The sequence below is a fragment of the Macrosteles quadrilineatus genome, unplaced genomic scaffold, assembly GCF_028750875.1.
Source record: "Macrosteles quadrilineatus isolate MER2022 unplaced genomic scaffold, UCM_ALF_1.0 Scaffold_5__1_contigs__length_97177068, whole genome shotgun sequence".
NCBI classification, from domain to species: domain Eukaryota; kingdom Metazoa; phylum Arthropoda; class Insecta; order Hemiptera; family Cicadellidae; genus Macrosteles; species Macrosteles quadrilineatus.
The window spans coordinates 47,583,404-47,605,609 of NW_026542598.1; the positions used below are offsets into that span (position 1 = coordinate 47,583,404).

A 22,206-nucleotide genomic window follows, 5' to 3' on the forward strand; every position below is an offset into this window, starting at 1 on the left:
TCAAATGATTACCTGATTGTATCATGTACACGTCTAATGTCCAAAGGACTTCACAACTCATGAATGCAGAAATGAAGAATTTATAAGCCCTGGCATTAAAATCATCAAACTGATTTTATAAAATAAGAAAACTACTTGTCCGATACAATACTACGAAACGCAGTTAACTTTTCATTTTATGACGTTATAAAAGTAACTAAACAAAAAATTAGTGAGATAAAATATCAATTGTACAACACGTAAGAAAAAAATTGTATTGGTAAATATTATTAAACCCGAACTTCATGACACATAAGCAAGAGCAAAAAGCACCCTGATACCCTACCAATAACGTTCTACATTATACTTCAAAACTCAAAAGTACTCACAATCGTGGAACTTCAATCATTAGAGAATAACCAACCGGAATAATACAACTCTCAATCAAACCCTGCTCACAAGTCAGCACTCATTATTAAACACTGACAACAATCGTTTGAGGATCCAGTGACTACCGGATCACGGGATTACCCGGTAAATAACCGTCTATTGGCGCGGCGAGGGCGGTTTGTTTGCCGCGAAATAAGCCGTCACCCGACTCAATAAAAGGGCCATTGGAGGGCGTGGGTGCATATAAAGGCGTTCGATTTCCATATTGAATCAGCGGCGGAGTCTAGGGTGGGACTATACATCTGGCAAGTGTGGAGCGCTTGATGTCTATCTAGGATTGTTTGTTGGATAGCGCGCTACATTTGTTCAAGGTTTTGTGTAAACTAATGATGTGAATTTGAAGTTAACACATCGTAAAGCTCAAGAGAATTGTTAGTCGGATTTTTCGTTCATCCAGAATTTACTGGGCTTGTTTAGGATTCGAGGACTTTCTGGGTCATCGAATCTTTTAAGACGTTGGTCGGTGACGTCTAGAAATTTGCTGACCCAAAGGATTAGTGTAAACTACTTCCATCTACTTCACACAGAAATAAATACTCACTTCCTCTTTATTCAGTACCAATAAAATAACCAAATAAACACCTAAAATAAACAACATAGCCTAATGGATGGTTTAAGAATAAGAAATCATCTACTTCTCATCATAAAAATGTCCAATGAAAAAAGGAGGAGTCATTTACCTCCACTATTACTTTTTTAACTGTGGGGAAGTTCCATGTACAGTACAAAGGAGTATAAAATAATCAATTCATAAAACTTTTACACAAAAAAAGTTGAAACCCATTGATGCCTTAATTTAAATCATACTGTATGTTGAAAAATCACAGTAGACAAGAAACATTATACATTGGATGATTATAAATATTTCCAAGACCAATATGTCATTTGTATAATAGTTACTTTGTTATTATTATTTTTCAATTTCTAAACTAAATTATTATTTGTTACTATAAACCAGTGACACATGTTGATTTATACATTTCAACAGTTAACAATCCCAGTCCCACATCTGGCAGGAGACCTGACGTAGGCAGTTCCCCCCAATAGTATTTCAATGTAATGTCCCATGCATCACCGGAGACAGGCTAAACAGAGAATTGTGAATGCGAGGGAAACACGCGCGTTGAAAAAATACGAAGATACGTAAAACAAGGGGTATTGTCATAAATACGCTGAACTACGGTAGAGGGACGACACGCTAGCGAGTACGGTACCAAGCTACCTGCTATGGCTGTCATAGCCGGAAACATCATTATATTTCACCGTACAAACAATGAAGATACATAAAATAACTAAGAGTTCAGTTTAGTATCCTACAACAGCGTTCCGTGTAATCAAAAACGGGGTTTCTTTCTTAAAACTGTGAATTAAAGAAATATTCGCAGATAGGTTGCGTCTCCATCTTAATTAATTGATAATTGTGCAATTGATCGAGGGATAGCAAATTGACCTAGTAAGGTCTGACGGTTTACTATTGTATTGTGTATAACGACTTGTATGCACTTATGCAAAAAAATAAACTTCATAAGCAACGTACGAATAAAATAACCGTCTTTAAAAAATATATAGATTTCATAAGGTGCCTACACAAATCTTAAGGGCAGTAAAAATATCCTACATTAGTTTTTCGACTTGTATTTTAGAATACATTCAATAAACTCTTTGGATAACGCTGATGACGTATTCATTTGAAACGCAGCTTGGAAAGTATTTCGAAACACTAAACTAAAACACTCTAAAAATCTGTGTATATATTTATAAATATAAAAATCTTCAGTCCCTACAACAGTGACTCATGTTTGGAAGCATACAACTTTTTAACTCTTGAAAATACTGAACTAACTCAAATAAAATAAACATTTAGCTCAAAAACCAAGATTCCAATAGACCTCAAACCAAAACATCAGAAACAAAACAAAACCTCCAACCCTTTTGGTGACTCATGTATATAAATATCCTCCAACTCTCAGCGTCCCCACATAAATAACGGGGATGACCCATAGTGGAGGCGGTAGCGGTGACTAACTGAGCAGTGAGCAGTGAGCACCGCGATGCTCGTGAGCACTCCTGAGTGTTCGTGCATGCCCCGTGCACCGTGCATGCTCCTCTACGATTTGTCCCTACACCACGGCCACATAAGTCAGCTCTTGCCTTTTATGGTATACATTCCCAGACCCTCTTTGGAATTCCTCCTCGATTTATTGTAAAAGTTTCCCAGTTTTTTTTCTTTACAGAATTCTTCAAGTTAAAGGGGAACCTTCCATTAAGCGGAATGGTAATTAATTAATAGTTAAACATATAAACCCATTTTGAAAGTTACATTTTTAGTAATTAACACTAAATTACTAAATTGTACAAGTAGTTTTATGCGATTTAAGATTGTGACAAAAAAACCAACAGACAAAAAAAAAATGCTTGATATCATTTACACGATTTAGAATTACGCTGTAACAAATATCCCTGGGATAAAAAATCTATGGCCAATCTGGTTCTTTTACTTAACACGGTCTCAATACAGTTTTTGACTACTTACAGTTTTAATACTTACAAGATTCGTTTATAGTAAGCTTGAAACATAACGTATACAGTATTGTACCGGTGCAATACTTTCAGTATCACCATATCGCATTGACATTGACTCAATCTCTAAATACATACAAATACAAATTCACTCGTATCCAGTCCGCGCGTTGCGTCCTCAGATTAAACAAATGCGGACTTTATGGCGTCATTTATGTCTTTCTTATGGCTCCGCTTTATGGTGGTTTTTATGGTGTTCTTTGAACCTAATGACTAGACACCGCGTATAAACCTCGCATTTATGGAGTGCTTCGCTCTTCAACATGGTGTTGCTTTATCGCGTTGAAATAAACTAAACTTAATTATGCGACTAAAGATATCGTAATTTAATCACTCACTTTTGAAACAGTTTCAGACACAATGGGAAAAAGAAACGCCAGCACGTCGTGAGGTCAACACTCGAAGTGGTGCTTTACTGTTGCATCATAAGATAAATACTAGTCTACATAAGCCCTTAACAATGCTATTGTCATTTTTCCACACATGTCTTTCGCTTTTAATAAAAAACAGTGTTTATGTGATGAAATAGTAACAAAAAACATCGTGGCTCTGTAACTTTGTATACCCATACAAATACTTCTTACACGTAGAAAACTTTACTCTTACACGAAGTAAATAATCATCATTCAACAGAAGTAGCTCATTGCAAAATTTCCCCAGAGGGTTTCAGCAAAAATTTACATTATTCTGGACTCACGATCCTAAAATGGGAATAAAACACTAATCGCTTATTTTTTTTTTTTTTAAGGGAGTCCTCATGCAGAAATACTTCTTAATATTTTGTTTATATCTCATGGCTTTGGATTAGCTTTGAACCCCCGGGTTACACCACTATGGCATTGCTAAAATCTTTTGGCAAACAGTAAGATTTGAATCCAGGTATCTAGTGTAGAAGTTCCGCGCATCCCTTGGCCAGACATGTCACTTTGAATTTTCAAAAAGCAATAAAACACTGAAGAAAAAGCGAAGTAAATTACGATATTGTTTGTTCAACGTCAACTCAAATCAAGAAGCTGTATCAAACACGTTTTACAATCCCTGTACCTACAAGACTACTTCAAACTTTCTTCATGCACCATATAACTAATAATTCGGAACTATTTTCCAGGTACGGGGCGAGCTACGACCTGGCGGCGCGGCGGAAGAATGCGACGCGAGAGTCGACGGCGACACTGAAGGCGTGGCTGAACGAGCACAAGAAGAACCCCTACCCGACCAAAGGCGAGAAGATCATGTTGGCGATCATCACCAAGATGACGCTGACGCAGGTGTCGACGTGGTTCGCCAACGCGCGACGGAGACTGAAGAAGGAGAACAAGATGACGTGGGAGCCGAAGAACAAGACGGACGATGATGACGACGCCATCATCTCAGACTGTGATGACAAGAGCAAAGATGACCTGATGATGGACGATGATAAGATGAAGGACCATCGGATGGGGAAAGGTATGTTGTAAGGTGGTAGGTGGGGTGAGGGCTGTGGATCAAAATAAGCTAGATGATTTTCAAACAGTCAAAAAGATCTTGAAAATTAAGCATGCTTTCTTTCAAAGAAAAGAAGTACACGCATATCTGTTCATTGCATCAAATTTCATCAACATCCGATCACGAGATACAGTTTTAGTAATTAGAACGCTTGATCTGGATCTTTTCAGTGACAAGAGTACAATACATGTGTGCTTAAATAGAGATCTTCAATACGTTTCTGAAACTGAATAATTCCTTCTCAAAATAACGACCGAAGAAGTAGAAGTTGTCGAAATGAACAGTAATGTTTTGGCCATTTGCCAACTCTTTTGAATGAAATAATTTCGCAATGGAAACTCACTACACGTGTTTATTATACATGCACCATATAGCGAACCCATGAAACATATACAAAGAGTACTTCAGGAACATTATAAAGTTCTTGTCTAACCACCCATTGTAAGCGTCCATTTGTTTATCCATTTACAATCTTTATAGCCTTAATTATCCATCTTATGTTAATTACGTAAGTCGCGCACGCATTCTGAGCCTCTTGAGGTAATAGTTGTGAGAAAATTAACGGAATTAAGAGTAAATTGGAGTTATTTCTGGCGTAAGTGAGCAATTACCGTCGTTGCCAGGCCGTTTGTTCCCAAGTACCAGGACTGGTGACAAGTGCAGCCAATCAGAGGCCCAGACGCTTATAACTTGCCATTCTTGGCAGAAAACACAATTTCAAATTAATCATGAATCTAACTTAGGCATATCAAACTGCAATAATTCAACGTGAATATTATTTGTCTGTGGCAAGAATCCTCAGGTCAGTCTTAATCCTCAATACATTTGACAACCTAATTCAATACATTCACTATGAAAACTGTCGATAAAATAGAACATCCTATTTGAAACATCTAGTAAAACCTCAGTCCACTTGGTCTTTGTTGGCAATCAAAGCCCAATCCAGAATCCAGACACTACTTTTGCCCTGTTGAGGCTTCATTTTATCTATAGCAGACAGAGCCTCTTCACTCTTTATTCATACCTTGAAGAAACGTGTGAAAATTACAGGAAAAACAGTGCAGTAATCAATTGTTATCAGGGACAATAATATGGTGATAACGCTCTAATGTTTCTCTCTAAGTTCATTTAAATTGTAGAGTGTTAAGTAAATGGGTTAGGATTCTGACCAGCTTTTGCATTGGTCATCATATATTGTTCTCTCAGAAGTTATTAGGCGTGAAGGTGATTATTCAGGCATTACTGTTTATGCAGTTCTGACCCTGGAGTAGTCAGAACACTATCCTTTTACTCTGATCTCTATGAAAAACCATGACGAAAAATGTAAAGTCATTGCAAAGGTTTAAATCATTGCAGCTCTTCAGTAGTCACCATGGAACATGTTCACGAAGATGTTTAGATGGACTCGAGTCTCAAGTCGTCCCAATACTTTCCAAAATAAAAACCCCCTTCTCAAACACCCACAAACATACTGTTTAAAGCCAATCGTTGCTTAAACAAGATCTAGTATACATTGCAGCAATCGCTGCACGAACTGTTGTCATGGTAGAAAGGGGTCGGGCACGTGAAGAAGACGACGGGACAAAAAGAGCACCCAACTTTCGCTATGGGAACGAGACGCGGAGCAAAAACAGCGAGGCGTTCATACATAAAACAAATGGCACGACGACAGGGATTCTTAAATTGAACATGACGTGTAAAAAATGCGCCTTCGTCTTCTGCGCCATTGTCGGCGCGGCGCCTCATCGCATTCTCGGCGGTTTTGCGTCCGACAAATAATATATGATATCCAGCATTAATGAGGGTGATTTTTGTCGTCTGAAAGTGTCAAGTGTTATACGTCTTCGCTGGAATGAATCATAGACTTCGGTTCAGGGAAGATACGTCGCTTTTTCGTCATCACGTGTTACGCTAAGAAGTTGCGCAGTGTTTCGTGTGGTCAAAACCTTATTTGGTAAAAAAGTATCGTGAGTTCAAAATATTTAGTTTTATGATTAAAGGAGAGTTTGAATTATAATGGAACAGGAGTAGGAATCACCTCATTTAAAAAAAAACTTAAGGAAGTAAAAACTTCAACTCCCTCTATAGTGTGAAAAAGTTAAAATGAAGAAGCAGAAGATATTCAAAATTTGTCAAATGCCTAAAAGATTACTATAGTTGTGGACAGGGTATCTCCGGACCAGGAAAAGGAGACATACCTGCCTCTGCTATTGTGGAGTTGCCCGACCGACCGACCCTAATTAATGTCGCTTGGCTGGGCTCAACGAAAACAACATCTAGATACCCAATACGATAAACTTAAGTTAATTTATTTACAAAAATTATTAGTATTGATTATCATATCATGTTATGTTTTGAAATGTCGATTATTTTGATACTAAATTTGATGTAAATCGGCCAATTTTGAACATTTGTGCCGCCAAACTAGTTTTTCTTTTCAAGACTAATTTTTAATAAACAATGGAAATTGAATATAATTTACATCAAAGCGTGAGCATATGGGGGGATAACAAAATGCCTATGTATGATTGTATTAACGTTTTATTCCGTCCAAAATAAATAGCTCGTTTGAATGAATAGCTGGTTTCAAGAAAACTTTTAAATCATAAATAGTATACTATGTAACTTTTTTTATTGTACTATATTTACAAAATAATCTAAAATTGCGGTTTTGTTGTTAAAATAATAACATTTTAGAATCACGTTTTCTGTGTTGCTTAATTTTACATTATATTTCACATGCGGTATGCCTATTTAGTATTAGTTAAATTTTAGCTACAACTTTCACACTGTGCTCTATGTTTTAATTTATGTCGTGTTGTTTTTCGTACTTTGTGCCTTTGCATTTTGATAAATTTAGAATAAGAGAAATATTGCACAGTTAATCAAGTTACTGATTAAAATTATATTTTCAAATTTGTATTCAAACGATCTATTTATTTTGGTTATGATATAATAAAATGTTAATACATTCATACTTACGTATTTTGTTATTCCTCCATATGTTCACGCTTTGATGTAAATTATATTCAATTTTCATTTTTTATTAAAATTAGTTTTTAAAAGAAAAACTAGTTTGGCGGCACAAATGGTCAAAATTGGCCGATTTACATCAAATTTAGTATCAAAATAATCGACATTTCAAAACATAACATGATATGATAATCAACACTAATAATTTTTGTAAATAAATTAACTTAAGTTTATCGTATTGGGTATCTAGTTGTTGTTTTCGTTGAGCCCAGCCAAGCGACATTAATTAGGGTCGGTCGGTCGGGCAACTCCACAATAGTAGAGGCAGGTAGGTCTCCTTTTCCTGGTCCGGAGATACACTGTCCACAACTATACTTGTGCCAAGGTATCAGAGGTTAAGTTAATAATTAATAATTTACGTATTATGTCTCCCGACCCTTATGATACCTACAGTCATTTTAGTACAAAATGAAAGTGACTCATCAGCTCAAAAAAAAGAAAATTGTAAACAAATCTTCAGATTTTCCACACCTAATGGAATCGAATGGAAAAATTATACGTAAACATTTAAGAAACAATAAATCCTATTAGATGATTCATACAAGTTTCGCTAAGGCTACAAATCAATTTATTACACAACACAAATAATATCCCTGTTGAAACAGAGACAACAGATGAGACAATAAGTCAAAGGTTAACAAAGGCACGGCACAACAGGCAGTACGGCACGAAATGTAAAGTATGCATATAATCAGGCACATATTGTAATGAAGGTAGAAAGGAGTTTTCACGCCGTCCAACCTTGGGTCTCGCTCACTGCTTGAGCTGAAATTACAAACTGACTATCAAGTTAACAAAAGGTTATGTCCGCTGGATGGAGATCAATCCACATTTTGCTACAGTTTAGATTTCAGATCGGTGTGAAAACATCAATTCGGTTGAAACCCGAGACTGATTCGTCTTGTCGACCTTGGTTTCTCTCGTACGATTGTCAGCTGTTTGGAACAAGTTGAATGGGCTAAACTGCGGTCAAAAGATTAGTGTTTATACTATAGTTCGGCCGCTTAGAAAACGACCTGCGCGCTCATGCTAAACCAATGCTGGAGGAGGTCGTTTTCTAAGCGGCCGACCTATAATATTCATTACACAATGATTTTAAAACGTTTGTATACATTATATGTATTAAAATTGGATGTTTACTGTCTAAGTAGCCTATACTGTACTCAAGTTTGAAGGCTGTTGCTTCGGTCCTAACAAACTATCGACGTAATATAGAAAAAATAATAATGTCTAGTTTCACATAACATAGTAATAAAACCTCGATTCAAATCCTTCCCTTAAAAACATGAAAAATTCATGGCGTTGAAAAGCAAACCAAATGAAAATAATAGTATCAGTAATCTGACATAATTTCTCCCATTAGCTTGTCAACAACCCTTATGGGTAAGTGGTGGGAGTAATTTGAATTTTTTGTATTAGGAAAATCGCAAAGTTGCAGCTTTTAACCGTATTTTTACAGCAATACCGTTTGTATAGTTTTATTTGGGGTTAAATAACTATAAAATACTAAATGTCAATCAAAATCGTTCGAGCGGGTTTATTATATCAAAGTTTTTCGTTATTTTATGGGTTTTCATAAAAAAAATCCAAATGAAAAATGAGAATTTACTTTCTGATATTATGAGAGAGTAAATGATAAACAAACGCAAAATAAGAACAATTTTGAAACTACAACTTTTTTGAAGAACAACTAATGAAATTTGCGTATATAAAGTAAATCTTAATTATGAATTTCCTCTTTTATGCTACTGAAGGAGCAGCTCAGTTTCATAGAACATTTGTTGTAACATCAAAACCTCCACCTAGGCTTATTACTTAATAACATATTCAAGAATGAATTATACATGATCTACGTTAGAAACAATGGAACAATCTGAGTAATTTTTATACCAAACACATTTTTTCTGTTATAAGTGAATCATTGCAGGGCAATAATAAAAAATATACTCACTATCTAAAAAATGTGTTTGCGATCAACCAAAAATTGTCAACTAATAATGATAATAAGTTTAATATCATAGCTTTAGATGACAGACATCGTCGTTATCGAAGAATCGATAGTCGGGTGTCGCAACCGAATTGCAGACTAGATAAGTATCACGCGGTGCATAGGTAATTGAGATATTATCGGGAATGAAATGTAAACTGTATATCGATTGTTGCAACTATAACAGCGATTGGACGAGCGTGTGCAATCCACATCCATGGACACACGTTAACTCATGTGTTTCGTGTTTTGTTACTTCACATCGTCAACTGATTGTAAAGTGCTAAAAGACAAAAATAGGTGAATGTAAACACCTAGGGTGTATGTTTTATCTAATATGGTTTTCGTTTATATTTGTCGCTAGTTTGTTGTTTCTTGTTTGAAGTTAAATTTTGTAGTCGGAGTGATGTTCTGTCGGTAATAGTTTTAAGGAAACGTGTTTATTTCGAGATAAATTTAATGAACACTCTAATTTGTATAGGTAATTTGACAATAAAGAAAGAAACATATAGTCGATGCAATTTCTGTTTTGCTGCGTTTCCCAAAGACTTACCTTTGACCTAAGTTTGAATAATACATGTAAATACAAAAAGTAAACTCTACCTCAAATATTTAGTTTTTTACACTTTCTTTAGCGGATGACAAAATATTACTTCAATAATTTTATTAAAACGTTTGTGTCGTTACACTTTTAAAAGCTGCCCATCGATTCTTTCTGTACCAAATTTGTAGCGAGACGACAGCATTTCAATTTGTGTTTTTTTTTTGTCTTCCTGAATGTGTTTACTTGACTATTTTCTCGATCCCATGTATCATGTACTTTACACATCAATGGTACATCATTCAGTTAGATTTGCCACCAGTGTACAATGTTTGCATTCTGAAACTGTAGCGATTCACGCTACAAGCCATTAGGTACAAACTACAGTACACTATGGGGTGTTAACGACGATTTGCCATAGTTACCATAGTTACCGTGGGTGGGCCGTTCCGTGCCTGTTAGAGCGCCTAGTTGAGCGAAGAGAGCGATTTAATTATTGCAATTACTGAGCAATTCATTACACATCGCCCGCTCTGGCAATTAAAGGAGGGAAATTATGGCGGGAAAAGAAGCGTGAAAATGATGTCCGCTCCTGGGCTTGATGCGCTCCCAGGCGGGATTGGTACAAAATGGTCCCTGGTTTAATTGAACTTGTGGAGGTTTGAGATTAATAAATTTAAACAGATTGTAATCCAAAGGGACTTAATTCACTAGTGAATCAGTTGATCATGTAAAAAATCCGAAAACATTATGATGGATTTTACTATGATAGAAACTGGAAACTCCTGATACAAAATGTTACAAATGTAATTGCACTTGCAAATGTAGGTGTTCAATCTATTGATAGATTTTAGTTTAAAGGGATAGTATATTTTCCCGGAATTAATTAAAAATATCGAAACATTCTTACCCCGATCGGATTTTAAAATCCGCTGAGGTTTTGTTTAGCTCGAAATTCTCTAACTTGGACGACTAGATCAGTGTAGCTTTTCAAATAAAGCAGGCAGTGATGATTTTTGTTGAATTCTTAATTGATTGTGTTGTTCCCAGTAAACCACCCACAAATCTGAGCGGTTTGCTTAATCCTGTATTTGCGGTTATTCAATACGAAATTTCACAAACGAATAAAAACAATCATACCAAATTCCATTCCCATGAATGTTTAATTATATTTACGTCTATCAACATTTTATATAATTATGTGGCAACGTGACTGGCAAAACGTTTCTATTCAGTTCTCACGGTTTATCGGAAAAACGCAGACGTAAAAACATAATTACTTATCGATTCTACCTTAATGATACAATTAGAGAATGTTTGCTTTGCGATTGGATTTTTCCAAAATTTTATTAGAATTTGGTTTCAAATCGAACATTTTTTCTGTTGGAAAAACCATACTAGGGTGATTACCATGAACGTCGTTTGAACATAGACAAGCGTACATGTAAAACATTATTTATAGTTACTGACTAGTAAAAGAATAGATTAATATTCACTTTTTACAATTTAACGTTATCTGGAGTAAAAGTAATGAATTTACTCTTACAATTTCTCATTGGAAATAACTACAGTAGTAGTAGGCTAAATAGAAAATTACCTATACGGAAAAGGTTGCTGTAATGTACCGTAATGTTTGATGGGTATTTTGTTTACTAAAAACTAACAAAATGATATTTTTAAGCAAAATTGGATATATATTGTATAATCGACGTGCACTTTCACCTTATCCCAGTACTTTGTCATACTAACCAATTACAAATAGAGAACTGAAGAACAATTAGGTCCTTGGCTATGTAAAACAACGTGACACACATTTAGCAAGGTGCTCGCCCAGACAAAGCTCGGCCCCCAGGTACTTGGCTATGTAAAACAACGTACACATTTAGCAAGGTGCTCGCTCAGACAAAAGCTCGGCCCCCAGGTACTTGGCTATGTAAAATAACGTACACATTTAGCAAGGTGCTCGCCCAAAGCTCGGCCCCCAGGTACTTAGCTAGGTAAAACAACGCACACCTTGTCTTTCAGTGTAGTTACCCTAGCAAGGTGCTCGCCCAGACAAAGCTCGGCCCCCAGGTACTTAGCTATGTAAAACAACGTACAGCTCGTCTTGCAGTGTAGTTACCCTAGCAAGGTGCTCGCTCAGACAAAGCTCGGCCCCCAGGTACTTAGCTATGTAAAACAACGTACACCTCGTCTTGCAGTGTAGTTACCCTAGCAAGGTGCTCGTTTCGCATTGGACAAGTGGTCGACGCCATCTTGCGCAAGTAATTTCCTAGAAGCTCACTTATTAAGCGCAAGACGCGATTGGCGGTTCAGAGTTCTCACATATGTTTGACATCTCATGAATAACTGTCACCGACGATCTACTGCTCGTTCCATGTTCTGTTTGCGATACTGTCAAGACCCGTGCAGCTTTGGAGTTACGTTTAGTATGTTATCAGCAAAACAATATTGTTCAATGCATCCCATTGCTATATTACAATCATTCAGCCAAACCTAGTTGCTTCTGCCCGTTTCATATGCGGATTTTTATAATGTCAAATACACTTAAAGCAAGTTCGAATAATTCCAATGTTATTTAAATCTGCGATGATAAATATGACCATGACTTTCCAGACATTATTTGGGGTTTGTTGTTAGTGGTTCGTATCTCTGATTTATGTACGGGAGAAGTGGGTTCAATCTCTGGCACATCCACATTTTTTAGGTGTTTGGATTTTATTCCATGAAAAGGAATACTATTATTTAATTCGTCCTTAAATTCACCATAAGTAAGTATATCTTAAACCCTGACCTGAAATTGCTTTCTACTGTCGATCTTCGTTTGATACGCAGTATAAATAGTCCAAATAGTGAAACTGGCCCTAGAGTCAAACTTTCGAAAGGTTTTTATCAGATCTATAGAAAAATACAAATTGTCGTAGCATGAAATTACTTGTAACCACTTTAGCTTTAGCGTTCTGTTAAAATAAAATAAAATATTCAAATAACAATTCCCCTTTGAAAACCATAACAAAAATCGAAAAAAGAAAGCGATCGAAGAAAACAGCTGTGAAAGTAGTTGTAGATGGTGCGTTATCCAACTAACCTAACTAACTAGAGTTAACTAATGCAACTAACAGCTGTTTTAATTACCAGCCATTGTCCTTGGTGTACAGACAGCCGTGTCATTTGTAGGCCAATTAACAATATATAACCATGCAGCCTTCATGCGCGATCCAACCGTGATAAGACAAAGATAAGGCGAGGTAGCGAGGTTATTATACAAAGTAGATTACGTAAACTGGCCATAAACCGGCCTTTATTCCCTGAATAATTTGCTTTGAAAATGAAACCGATAGGGATTAAGATTCGCACGATAAGATGGTAGATTCGTTTAGGGACATTGTGATAAAATCTCGTTAATTTATGTTCGGAACACGTAAGGGCTCAGATTTGTGAAAGTTTAATATGTAATTGAGAATTATTTGTATGTGCAAAAGTTGTTTCAGGAATTAATTATGAGTTAAGCTTTGACAAATAACTATTGGATACAGAAGAAGACATCCCATTTTTAAGGATCAGCAGTCGCCAATTTGACTTGTAATAATAGTCAAGGAAATTATCGATGAAGCAATGTATTTTCGTGAAAAAAAAAACAGATCAACACGATCATATTTCTGTAAGCCTTTTTCAGGTTAATTAATATTTCTACCACGTACTTGTACAGGGTGTTTTGAAGTTCACCATTTCTTGTAGTTTATATTTTAAACTATTTTGAAAAATATTGCTTGTTTTGTGGTAATTTTACGAAAGAGTAAAAGGCTGTAAATTACGCTCTCAAATAACAGAGACTTCAGATTTTAGAAGGAATGAGAAGACGCCTTGTAGTATTCAAAGTCAATTTCAAAAATGTTTTCCTATTTCCTGCCATACGATAATGGCAACGACAACGTTGTATAGTGCCACAGTTTACAATAACCTACAGGTCTAAATTCCAAGGTACTAGATCCATAACATAATCTATTACATTTTCTAAACGAAAATACGACAATTAGCTCTATTATCAACAGCACTACAATTATTGCACTAGTATGCCTACTTAGTGTATATCACGATAAACGGATCAGCTTTTTCAAACAGAAACGCACAGATTCCCGACGTGTTTCTTCTATTGAACTAACCCAAGTGTCACACGCGGATCTTAGCGGAACTTACAATTACACGTCACTCGGCGTTGCAAAAACACAAATCGCCGTAAATTACTACCAATTTGCCGACGTTAGCCTCTAATTGTCCGGACAAGTAGCAAAGCAGGCAAACAGTTTTTAAACCGCCTCAATTAAATTAATCCCGGGAGGGTGAGGCATCGGAATGATGCATTATTTAAAGGTCTGCGGACTCAGTTTTCGCGGCGCGCCTAGAGGGGAGATTTCATTAAGGGTAATCCAAGGGGAGCGACAAGTGTCGGACGTTTAGGCTTTTAAGAGACCCATTTTGATTTAGTCATCGACACATTAAGAACAATCGAGCTCGACGGGGGCAAATCCCAACGGCCCTGGGGTGAGCTCCGGGGATATGTAGATACTGGGGAATAGAAAGAATGCGTCATCCAGGGGGAGTGAGTGGGCTGTGAAACTGATTTGTTGTGAAAAATATTTACTCTGGATTAGAGTAAGGGATTTGAAAGTAATCTTGGAATGGAAAATTACTGAGGATTTGTATCAACCGAGAGAAAGGAGTTATTTTTATGTCTAAGGTCTATTACTTGTGATCATCAGATATCGGCTTACATGATATTAATCATTCTAAGTGACCATTGAATATAAGAAATGCTTTTTTAACTGTAAGCTTAAAAAAGTATTTTAGGAGCGTTGTTACAACTCTTTGGGGGGAAACATTGGAAACGGTAACTAAACAGTATTTCTTTAAAAACGATAGCGTGAATTTGACGATGACTCACCAGAACTTTAGACATTCTATACTACTAAGCAGACAGAAACCCACTACTTTACCTACATGCAAGGAGTAGTATATAATATTTAAGACATGCACTTAGATTGACTTTGTCGAATTTGATCCATTGCACCATAAGATCACATTAAAACATTAACGCCCAATTCTGCCGTTCTAATTATATAATGATAACCAAGCGGTTTAGTTGATATATTCACAAATATGTGTTAGATGTAGATGTAGATGTGTTAACATAAATTTTTGAAAAACATAGGTAACACTTCTAGCTAGACCCTGTGATATAGTTATCATCACTTGATCGCACATTATATGTATTCATGGTGATTTCCATACATAAGTAGCCTACATGAAGATACCACAAAATCTAACATTATTTACACCGTATGGTGTGCTTTTCCAATGAGTGTAGGAGTTTTGCCAACGGGTATCAGGTAGAAAGGGTCCCCATCCATGAATTCTTCATACTGCGGAGTTTTGCCAACGGTTGTGGGTTGCGTGAGAGGGGGAGGGGGAGAGAGAGAGATTACACCTGACCGTGAGGGTGGCTTCCGCTAGGGGTGGACATTGGACAAACCAGGCAGGATGCTGACTGTGTTCAAAGATATTCTGTGCTCGCTGGTTCAAAGTAATGGAGTTATGCACCTCTGACTGTGAAAGGAAATGTATTGCATTTTTTACCTAACCTAACCTAACCTAACCTAACCTAACCTAACCTAACCTAACCTAACCTAACCTAACCTAACCTAACCTAACCTAACCTAACCTAACCTAACCCACTGCGACAAGCGCATAACTGCCAAGCGTAGACAACCCTGACAATCGCTCTCCCTCCCTCCGTCACACTCTTTCTCAAACCACCACCGTTGGCAAATCTCCGCACCAAGAGGTGGCCGAAGGCATCCCTCCCATCTACCTGACACCCGTTGGCAAAACTCCGGTTCCCTTTTCCAATATGTGGCACTGATGTAGTTCTGATGACTGGTTTAGCAAGTTTGTCGTACTCCAACACTGATACACATTTGTTTTATACAGACATGCTACACGTCAAGGCGGAGCACCATCTCAAGGACCTGGACGACTCTGACGACCTCGACGACGACGAGAGGAAGTCCTACCATCACGGGGGTCACGGCTATCACCCGCACCATCTCATGATGAAGGGAGAGATGCACAAGGACGACTGTGGAGTCCCTCTACCCGCGACCAAGCCGAAGATCTGGAGTCTAGCGGACACGGCGGCATGTAAGACTCCGCCTCCACCCTCGTCGCAGCCCTGGTGCGGGGCCGGTGGCTCGGGTATGGGCCCGATCAACGGGTTCGCCCTGCCCTCGGCCTCGGCGCCGTACTCCAGGTACAGCGGGTTCTTCAACGGCGGCCCCGTGGGTTCCTCAGGATTCCCGGAGGTCCAGACGGACACGCCGCCTCAAACGCCGCCCAACATGAAACTCCCTAACGTCGCCGGGAATATTATCCCTGCTCCAGGAAGTTGTTTTGGGAGCGGAAACCCCGCGCACGCCCAGGGGTACCAGCAGCCCCAGGGGTTCGGGGGGTACCCTGCCCCCAGGCATCCCCAGGATAAGGAGAGACACGAGTACCTTCCGCCGCAGCACCATCCGCCGCCGCAAGCCGCACCCGTCCCACCACCCGAGGAGACCGCCTTCAAACCCTTCTATAAAAAGTAAGTACTCAGGACAAGTATTACGGTAATGGTAAGTATTGCAAGGTTAACAACATTTAGTAAAGCTATGAGACTCTGAATTAGGTTAATACATGACATTAGGAAGCTCAAACTGTGTTTTAAATTGCAATGAAATGTGAGTGGGAAATATGCTATCTCTTCGTGAAGCGTTCCAATCTATTTTATTTAATAATAAACTGTATTGCATATTTACATTTTACATTATCTACGAACATTTTAACGTTGGCAGTCATACTAGTTTGCTATACTTGTTTCATATTGAATCCAAATAGAGTATGTATTATTAACCAAGGTATAAAAGAAAATAACAGCTTTACAGAACAACTGAATATCTGTGTAGGAATTGACGGAAGGCATGTTCTAGATGTTAAGTGTGAACGTAATAAAGATCTATGGATAATTACGGTAATTTTAGTGTCTATGAATAAACATATTTAATTTCTGCATTCTTCCATTGTTTGACTTATCAAGACGTTCAGCAATTGATTGATCTTGTAGGCAAAGTATTGTCAGTATTGCAGATTATAAATTTTCGCTTGCGAAGAGCCTTTAAATGAAGGAAAACAAATTCAGTCGTAATGATAGTCCACATCACTTTTATAGTAAACCCCCATTAACCTCAGTAAAGTTGCTGTTTTGTGGATTATTATTTCGTCACTAGATTTTACTCATTTCGATTCTTCTCTCCCCAAAGTGCCTCTAACACTTCAGCTCAGCAGTGTTTTGGTGATGAGAGTAATCAAAAGAATACCCAATACTTTGTTCGGCCCTTTAAACTATCTAATCCAATAGAAAGGCAAGTACACAAACTTATGGAAACAAACACCACAATTTTTCCCAGCAGTCTACTCGGACCTACTTCCTCTACTTCTTGCACCTGACATTCACCCTCGTCTGTCTGTTGCTAGTTCCGGGAGTATGAGCGGCGGCGGGTTCGTGTCCCCGGTCTAGGAGCTGCCCCACGGGCCTTCGCCCTTCGCGGTACCTCTGACTTCGCCCGTCCCTCCCCCAGGTAGGCGCTTATTACATTCGTGTTTTAAACAATTCTGTGATTGTAAACGTAAACGTATAATGTTTCTTGGCATAAAACACGATTTAAATTTTCTAGTCACTATCAAGAGTCGATACACAAACTGTACGGAGGCTTAATCCTGAAGATTGTGCTCCACATAGAGACTGAACGTTGTTTTAAAGTGGTTCATCTAATGACAAATTGATTTTGACGTCACCTATTGAACGAATATACATAAGTTAACATTTACGTATGTTTGTACTATATCGGAAATAGAGAACACTCAAACTTAAGAAAACCAATTAAGTGTTTGTGACAACACTTGCATCTCCTTTTAAAACATAAACTCAGGTCTTGGCTCGCAATAGTGACTGATTTAAGATTTGCTTTGACTAATTATCGTCTCAAAAGTACTCATTGAATACTTAATTATATCGTAACTGTTTCCCAATCATAACCTGAAACTATTTCTAAATTAATCATGATGTATTTAATCGTCTTGTGTTTGTAGAATTTGGTACATGAGTCTCGGTATAACGTTCCCCACTAGGTCAATGAATAATTTGTTAGATGAAAGCAACTACGAACTAAACAAGCCTGAACCATCCTGTGCAAAATTATCCACATTGTTGCTACAGTAATGTCAAAACTATGCCAGCCAATCATATCAGCTCGTATTAATATTGAATACCACAGTAATACTTGTGTTCAAAACTGATATTGTATATAGATTAATTGAGGTTTGGGCGTGATGATTGACAAGAGTATCTTCTCAGCGAGAGAGACTGTATTAATCTTCGACAAATTAAACATTATTAGGAATTTAGACTGTTTACCTACATATTTGTTTCGTTTTATATTAAAAAATGGTAGGCCTACTGAAATAGAAAAATAACTATTCATAAAATCGCTTGACCACAAAATGAGCTTTGTAATACTGGAAATACAGCATTTTGAATTTATGTTCATGATTATGGTTAACAACCAGGTTTAAATTTGTTACGTTCATTAAAATTAACTCAAAATAGTTTGCAATACCACAGTAATTAATAACAGCTTGATCAACAACTTAAAGTTAATTAACTAGTGCAAGCAAAGCTTGACAAGGTCATGTGGAAAAAAAACTTGTTTTTAAAACCAACATAGAAGAACATTTACTCAAGTTGTACTACATCGTGTTAATTAAAAATTCAAATAGCCAATAATCTAAATACAAATGTACAACTTCAATTATGTTGGAGATGGATTGTGGATTGCGTTATTACAAATTGAATCAAATAAAGTTCGTGTAAAAACAAGTACTACAGAATGAAGAAAACTGGTATAACGGGTAGATTGGGCTCGGCAGTGCAAGCCATTATACAGGCCACACGCAGAGGTTGAAAACAGGCCCTGGATTAAATAAAAAAATAATCGTATTATATTTTTAAACGTAGTATAAAGCTATATATTTTAGATGAATATCAAGTAATGGTAGACTAGATGCATAATATTCTCATTAACAGATATAACTTGCGATTTATTAGGTTATACAATTCAAATTATTTTATAATTTACTTTTTGGTTATTTCTAAACAATACTAGTTTTCATTAGTTTATCATCGTAGCTTGGTCGAAATAGAAATGGGTTAGGGCTTTAATCTCTCTCATAATCATCGTCACTTACACTTGTGCAAAACTTGAGCTAAGTTTGTTCTGTAGTTTTACGCATTGGAAATACGGATAAAGACATTTTAATTTGCAACAGCGTAGATAAAATTACCAACTGGTGTATAAGATCTATGGTTTATTTGAAATTTTAACAAGATGCGCTACACGGCGATTCTAGCAGCCGCAGCAGGGGTTAGATATGCAATATGAGCACAGCAATCAGATTGCCTACCTCTGCCTGTAAGGCGCTGTATTCTTGGGATGCGAATTATAAACACTACTGTAGAACTACTTTAATTATTTATATGTGGGGAAACTACCAGAGTAAATTTATTATAGCTAACCTCTTTTACGTAAAGTACATGATTAAAATCAGTAGTGTTGAAAACTGCATACATTACAACTTTTAAATTTTTAACCGTCAATATTGTGTTTCGAATCAATGGATTGTTTGTTGTGTAATCGTGTGGAATAAAATGAAATATATTGCTCCAAATATATGTTACGTTGTTAAAAAGTGAGACCTAAAACAAAATTGTGTGATGCAAGTCTATTAAAATAACACGTTGGAAAAAGTAAATATCTCCCTGTAAACTATTGAAAAATAACATCTACTGAAAAATAAACGTTTATATTCGTACTTTCGCAATCTATTGTCTTGAAATTAAATATAACAAACCAGAATCAGTTTGTTAATAACATATATACATAAATAACATGTTTATATTTAACAAACCAGCGTCCATTGTTTAAAAAAAGTCTGTTTCAATACGAATTTTCGAATTTTATCCAACGATGGATATAAAAGTTGGAAAAATATATTTATTTTAAGTTTGGGAGCTACACAACTTTTTCAGCTCAATTTTTTCAGTTAACTAAAATCTAGGTTTATTTGTCGAGATTCAAACACCAAAATCGTGTTGCTAGCGACTAACCAAACAATTAAAATTCACACGTACTCAAGTACACACGCAGCTTATTATAGTGTTCCCACATAGTGTGCATACAGACGATAAATATTTAACTAGATACAGTGAGCAGTGGGCGGAGGCGCGGCCTAGCGGCAAACTGCAATTAAATCTAATGACATCGACAGCCTCTGAATGGTTAATCATGGCTACGGCGCCACCAAAGTGGCTTATTCACTCGTTTGAATACAATGAATTGTATATTTTATACACGCCGGGAGTGGATCAGCTGTTTTTGTCCTATTGTTGCGCCACTGACAGCTGATGCTGGGTAGACGTCCAATAGTCACTCGCTGCCTCTTTGTCAACTTTTCATATCTGAACAAAGTTGATCAAAGTGTAAATATGTAAATAATTTATTGGTGATGATAAACGCGTTTGTTTATAGTTGTGGCTGGGCTTAGATACCCTTGATGATTGACCACGAGTATACGATCCCTCTTGTTAAGTTTTATAAAGTTTATTGAAGTGTAAATATTTAATTTAATTGAATCTATAATGGGCTCAGTGCCCTTGATAATTTAGCTTTAAATATGACCCTGCATAAAGAAACAGCTGGTGGGAAAAATCCTAAGTCAATGACAAAGCTACTCATGCAATTTCACTTCATTCTACACCAATCCTTAATTCATTATTAGCTTAAAATATATGCTTTGCCTCGGCCGTTACTGTCGTAAAAAATGCATGATTACAAAATAATTAATGCATAACACCCAATACAAAACGTCAATGTGTATTACTCACGGTTCTAAAGGGATTTTAAATCACAACATTACAAGGTTCATACGTGTGCAAGACGTTTTAATGTTCAAACAATAAGTATATTTCTGCACAGTAAAAATATCCACCACAACTTGGGTATTTCAAATCCATTCCAAGAATACTGTGGAGATATTTAATTTTGACTGATTGTCTTGATGGATCTACGTAGGTCATATTATTGTAAGACATGTACGTTTAGGTGTTTGCAAGAAAGAGGAGTTCCTTCAAAGATCCATTACATCTCGGACATTTAAAACTGTTAACACAATTAAGGCGGTTATATTTTTTCACTAGAAGTATTTCAAGCCTTGGTAGTTCTACAATGGCCACTTTCTTGCAAGGTGTATATATTTACGGGATGATTAGGTGTCCACACAATACAGTCTTGTGCTGAACATCTTGTTTGCTTCCCAGATTATTTCTGTGAAGACCAATTTGACTCCACAACCTCAGTGTCAGCTCATTCTATTCCCTGTGGAGAATTGGAAGGTCCGACCAGACTAGTGGCCGATAACCTAGCTTTTATTGATACTCGCCATAAAACTCGACTTCCTGTGTCTTGTGATCTCATCTCTCGCCCACTATCTCTCTCTCTCTCTCTCTCTCTATCTCTCTCTCTCTCTTTCTCTCACACACACACACACACACACACACACACACACACACACACACACACACACAGACACACATACACGACCAGTTTACCTCCTCTCTCTGTCTAGCCTTCCCGCTCGTGCCGACTGTCTCGTAATTTTTAACCCAAACTCAATTCCTTTTTGTTCCTCGCCACATAGGTGCTCGAAAGTTCCACATCGCTTCAAGCTGACATTAGACAGTCTTATTCCTTAAAATATCGACAATGATGAGGAAATCAATGTGGTTTTTATCATATATTAGATTGTATTCCAATTTTAGTGACTGAATTTCAACTAAAAATAAGTATTCTTCTTAGTTTCGTACATTAAAAACATTTAGTTGATCCACAAATGACAAAACAGTAACAATAAGTGATTATAACTTATAAAATGTGAATAGATTTCTGATAAACAATTCGTGCAAATTATTTTGATTACATATTAGAGAATTTTTTATACATAAAACATT

General features: G+C 36.9%; 1 protein-coding gene across 3 annotated transcripts in view; it reads left to right on the top strand.

Moving 5' to 3' along the window:
• LOC128995008 (homeobox protein araucan-like) overlaps positions 1-22,206 on the top strand; it is a 122,927-nt gene that overhangs the window by 96,616 nt on the left and 4,105 nt on the right. For 2 of the 3 annotated variants that reach the window (XR_008490942.1, XR_008490943.1), the window contains 3 exons: positions 4,118-4,455; positions 16,044-16,689; positions 17,619-17,722. Coding sequence is in view for 1 of the 3 variants with exons in the window: in XM_054419874.1 (XP_054275849.1) it covers positions 4,118-4,455; positions 16,044-16,689 (984 nt within the window). In the remaining 2 variants the exon portion in view is untranslated. The remainder of the gene's footprint in view (positions 1-4,117; positions 4,456-16,043; positions 16,690-17,618; positions 17,723-22,206) is intronic. The other variant, XM_054419874.1, reaches the window with a different exon arrangement.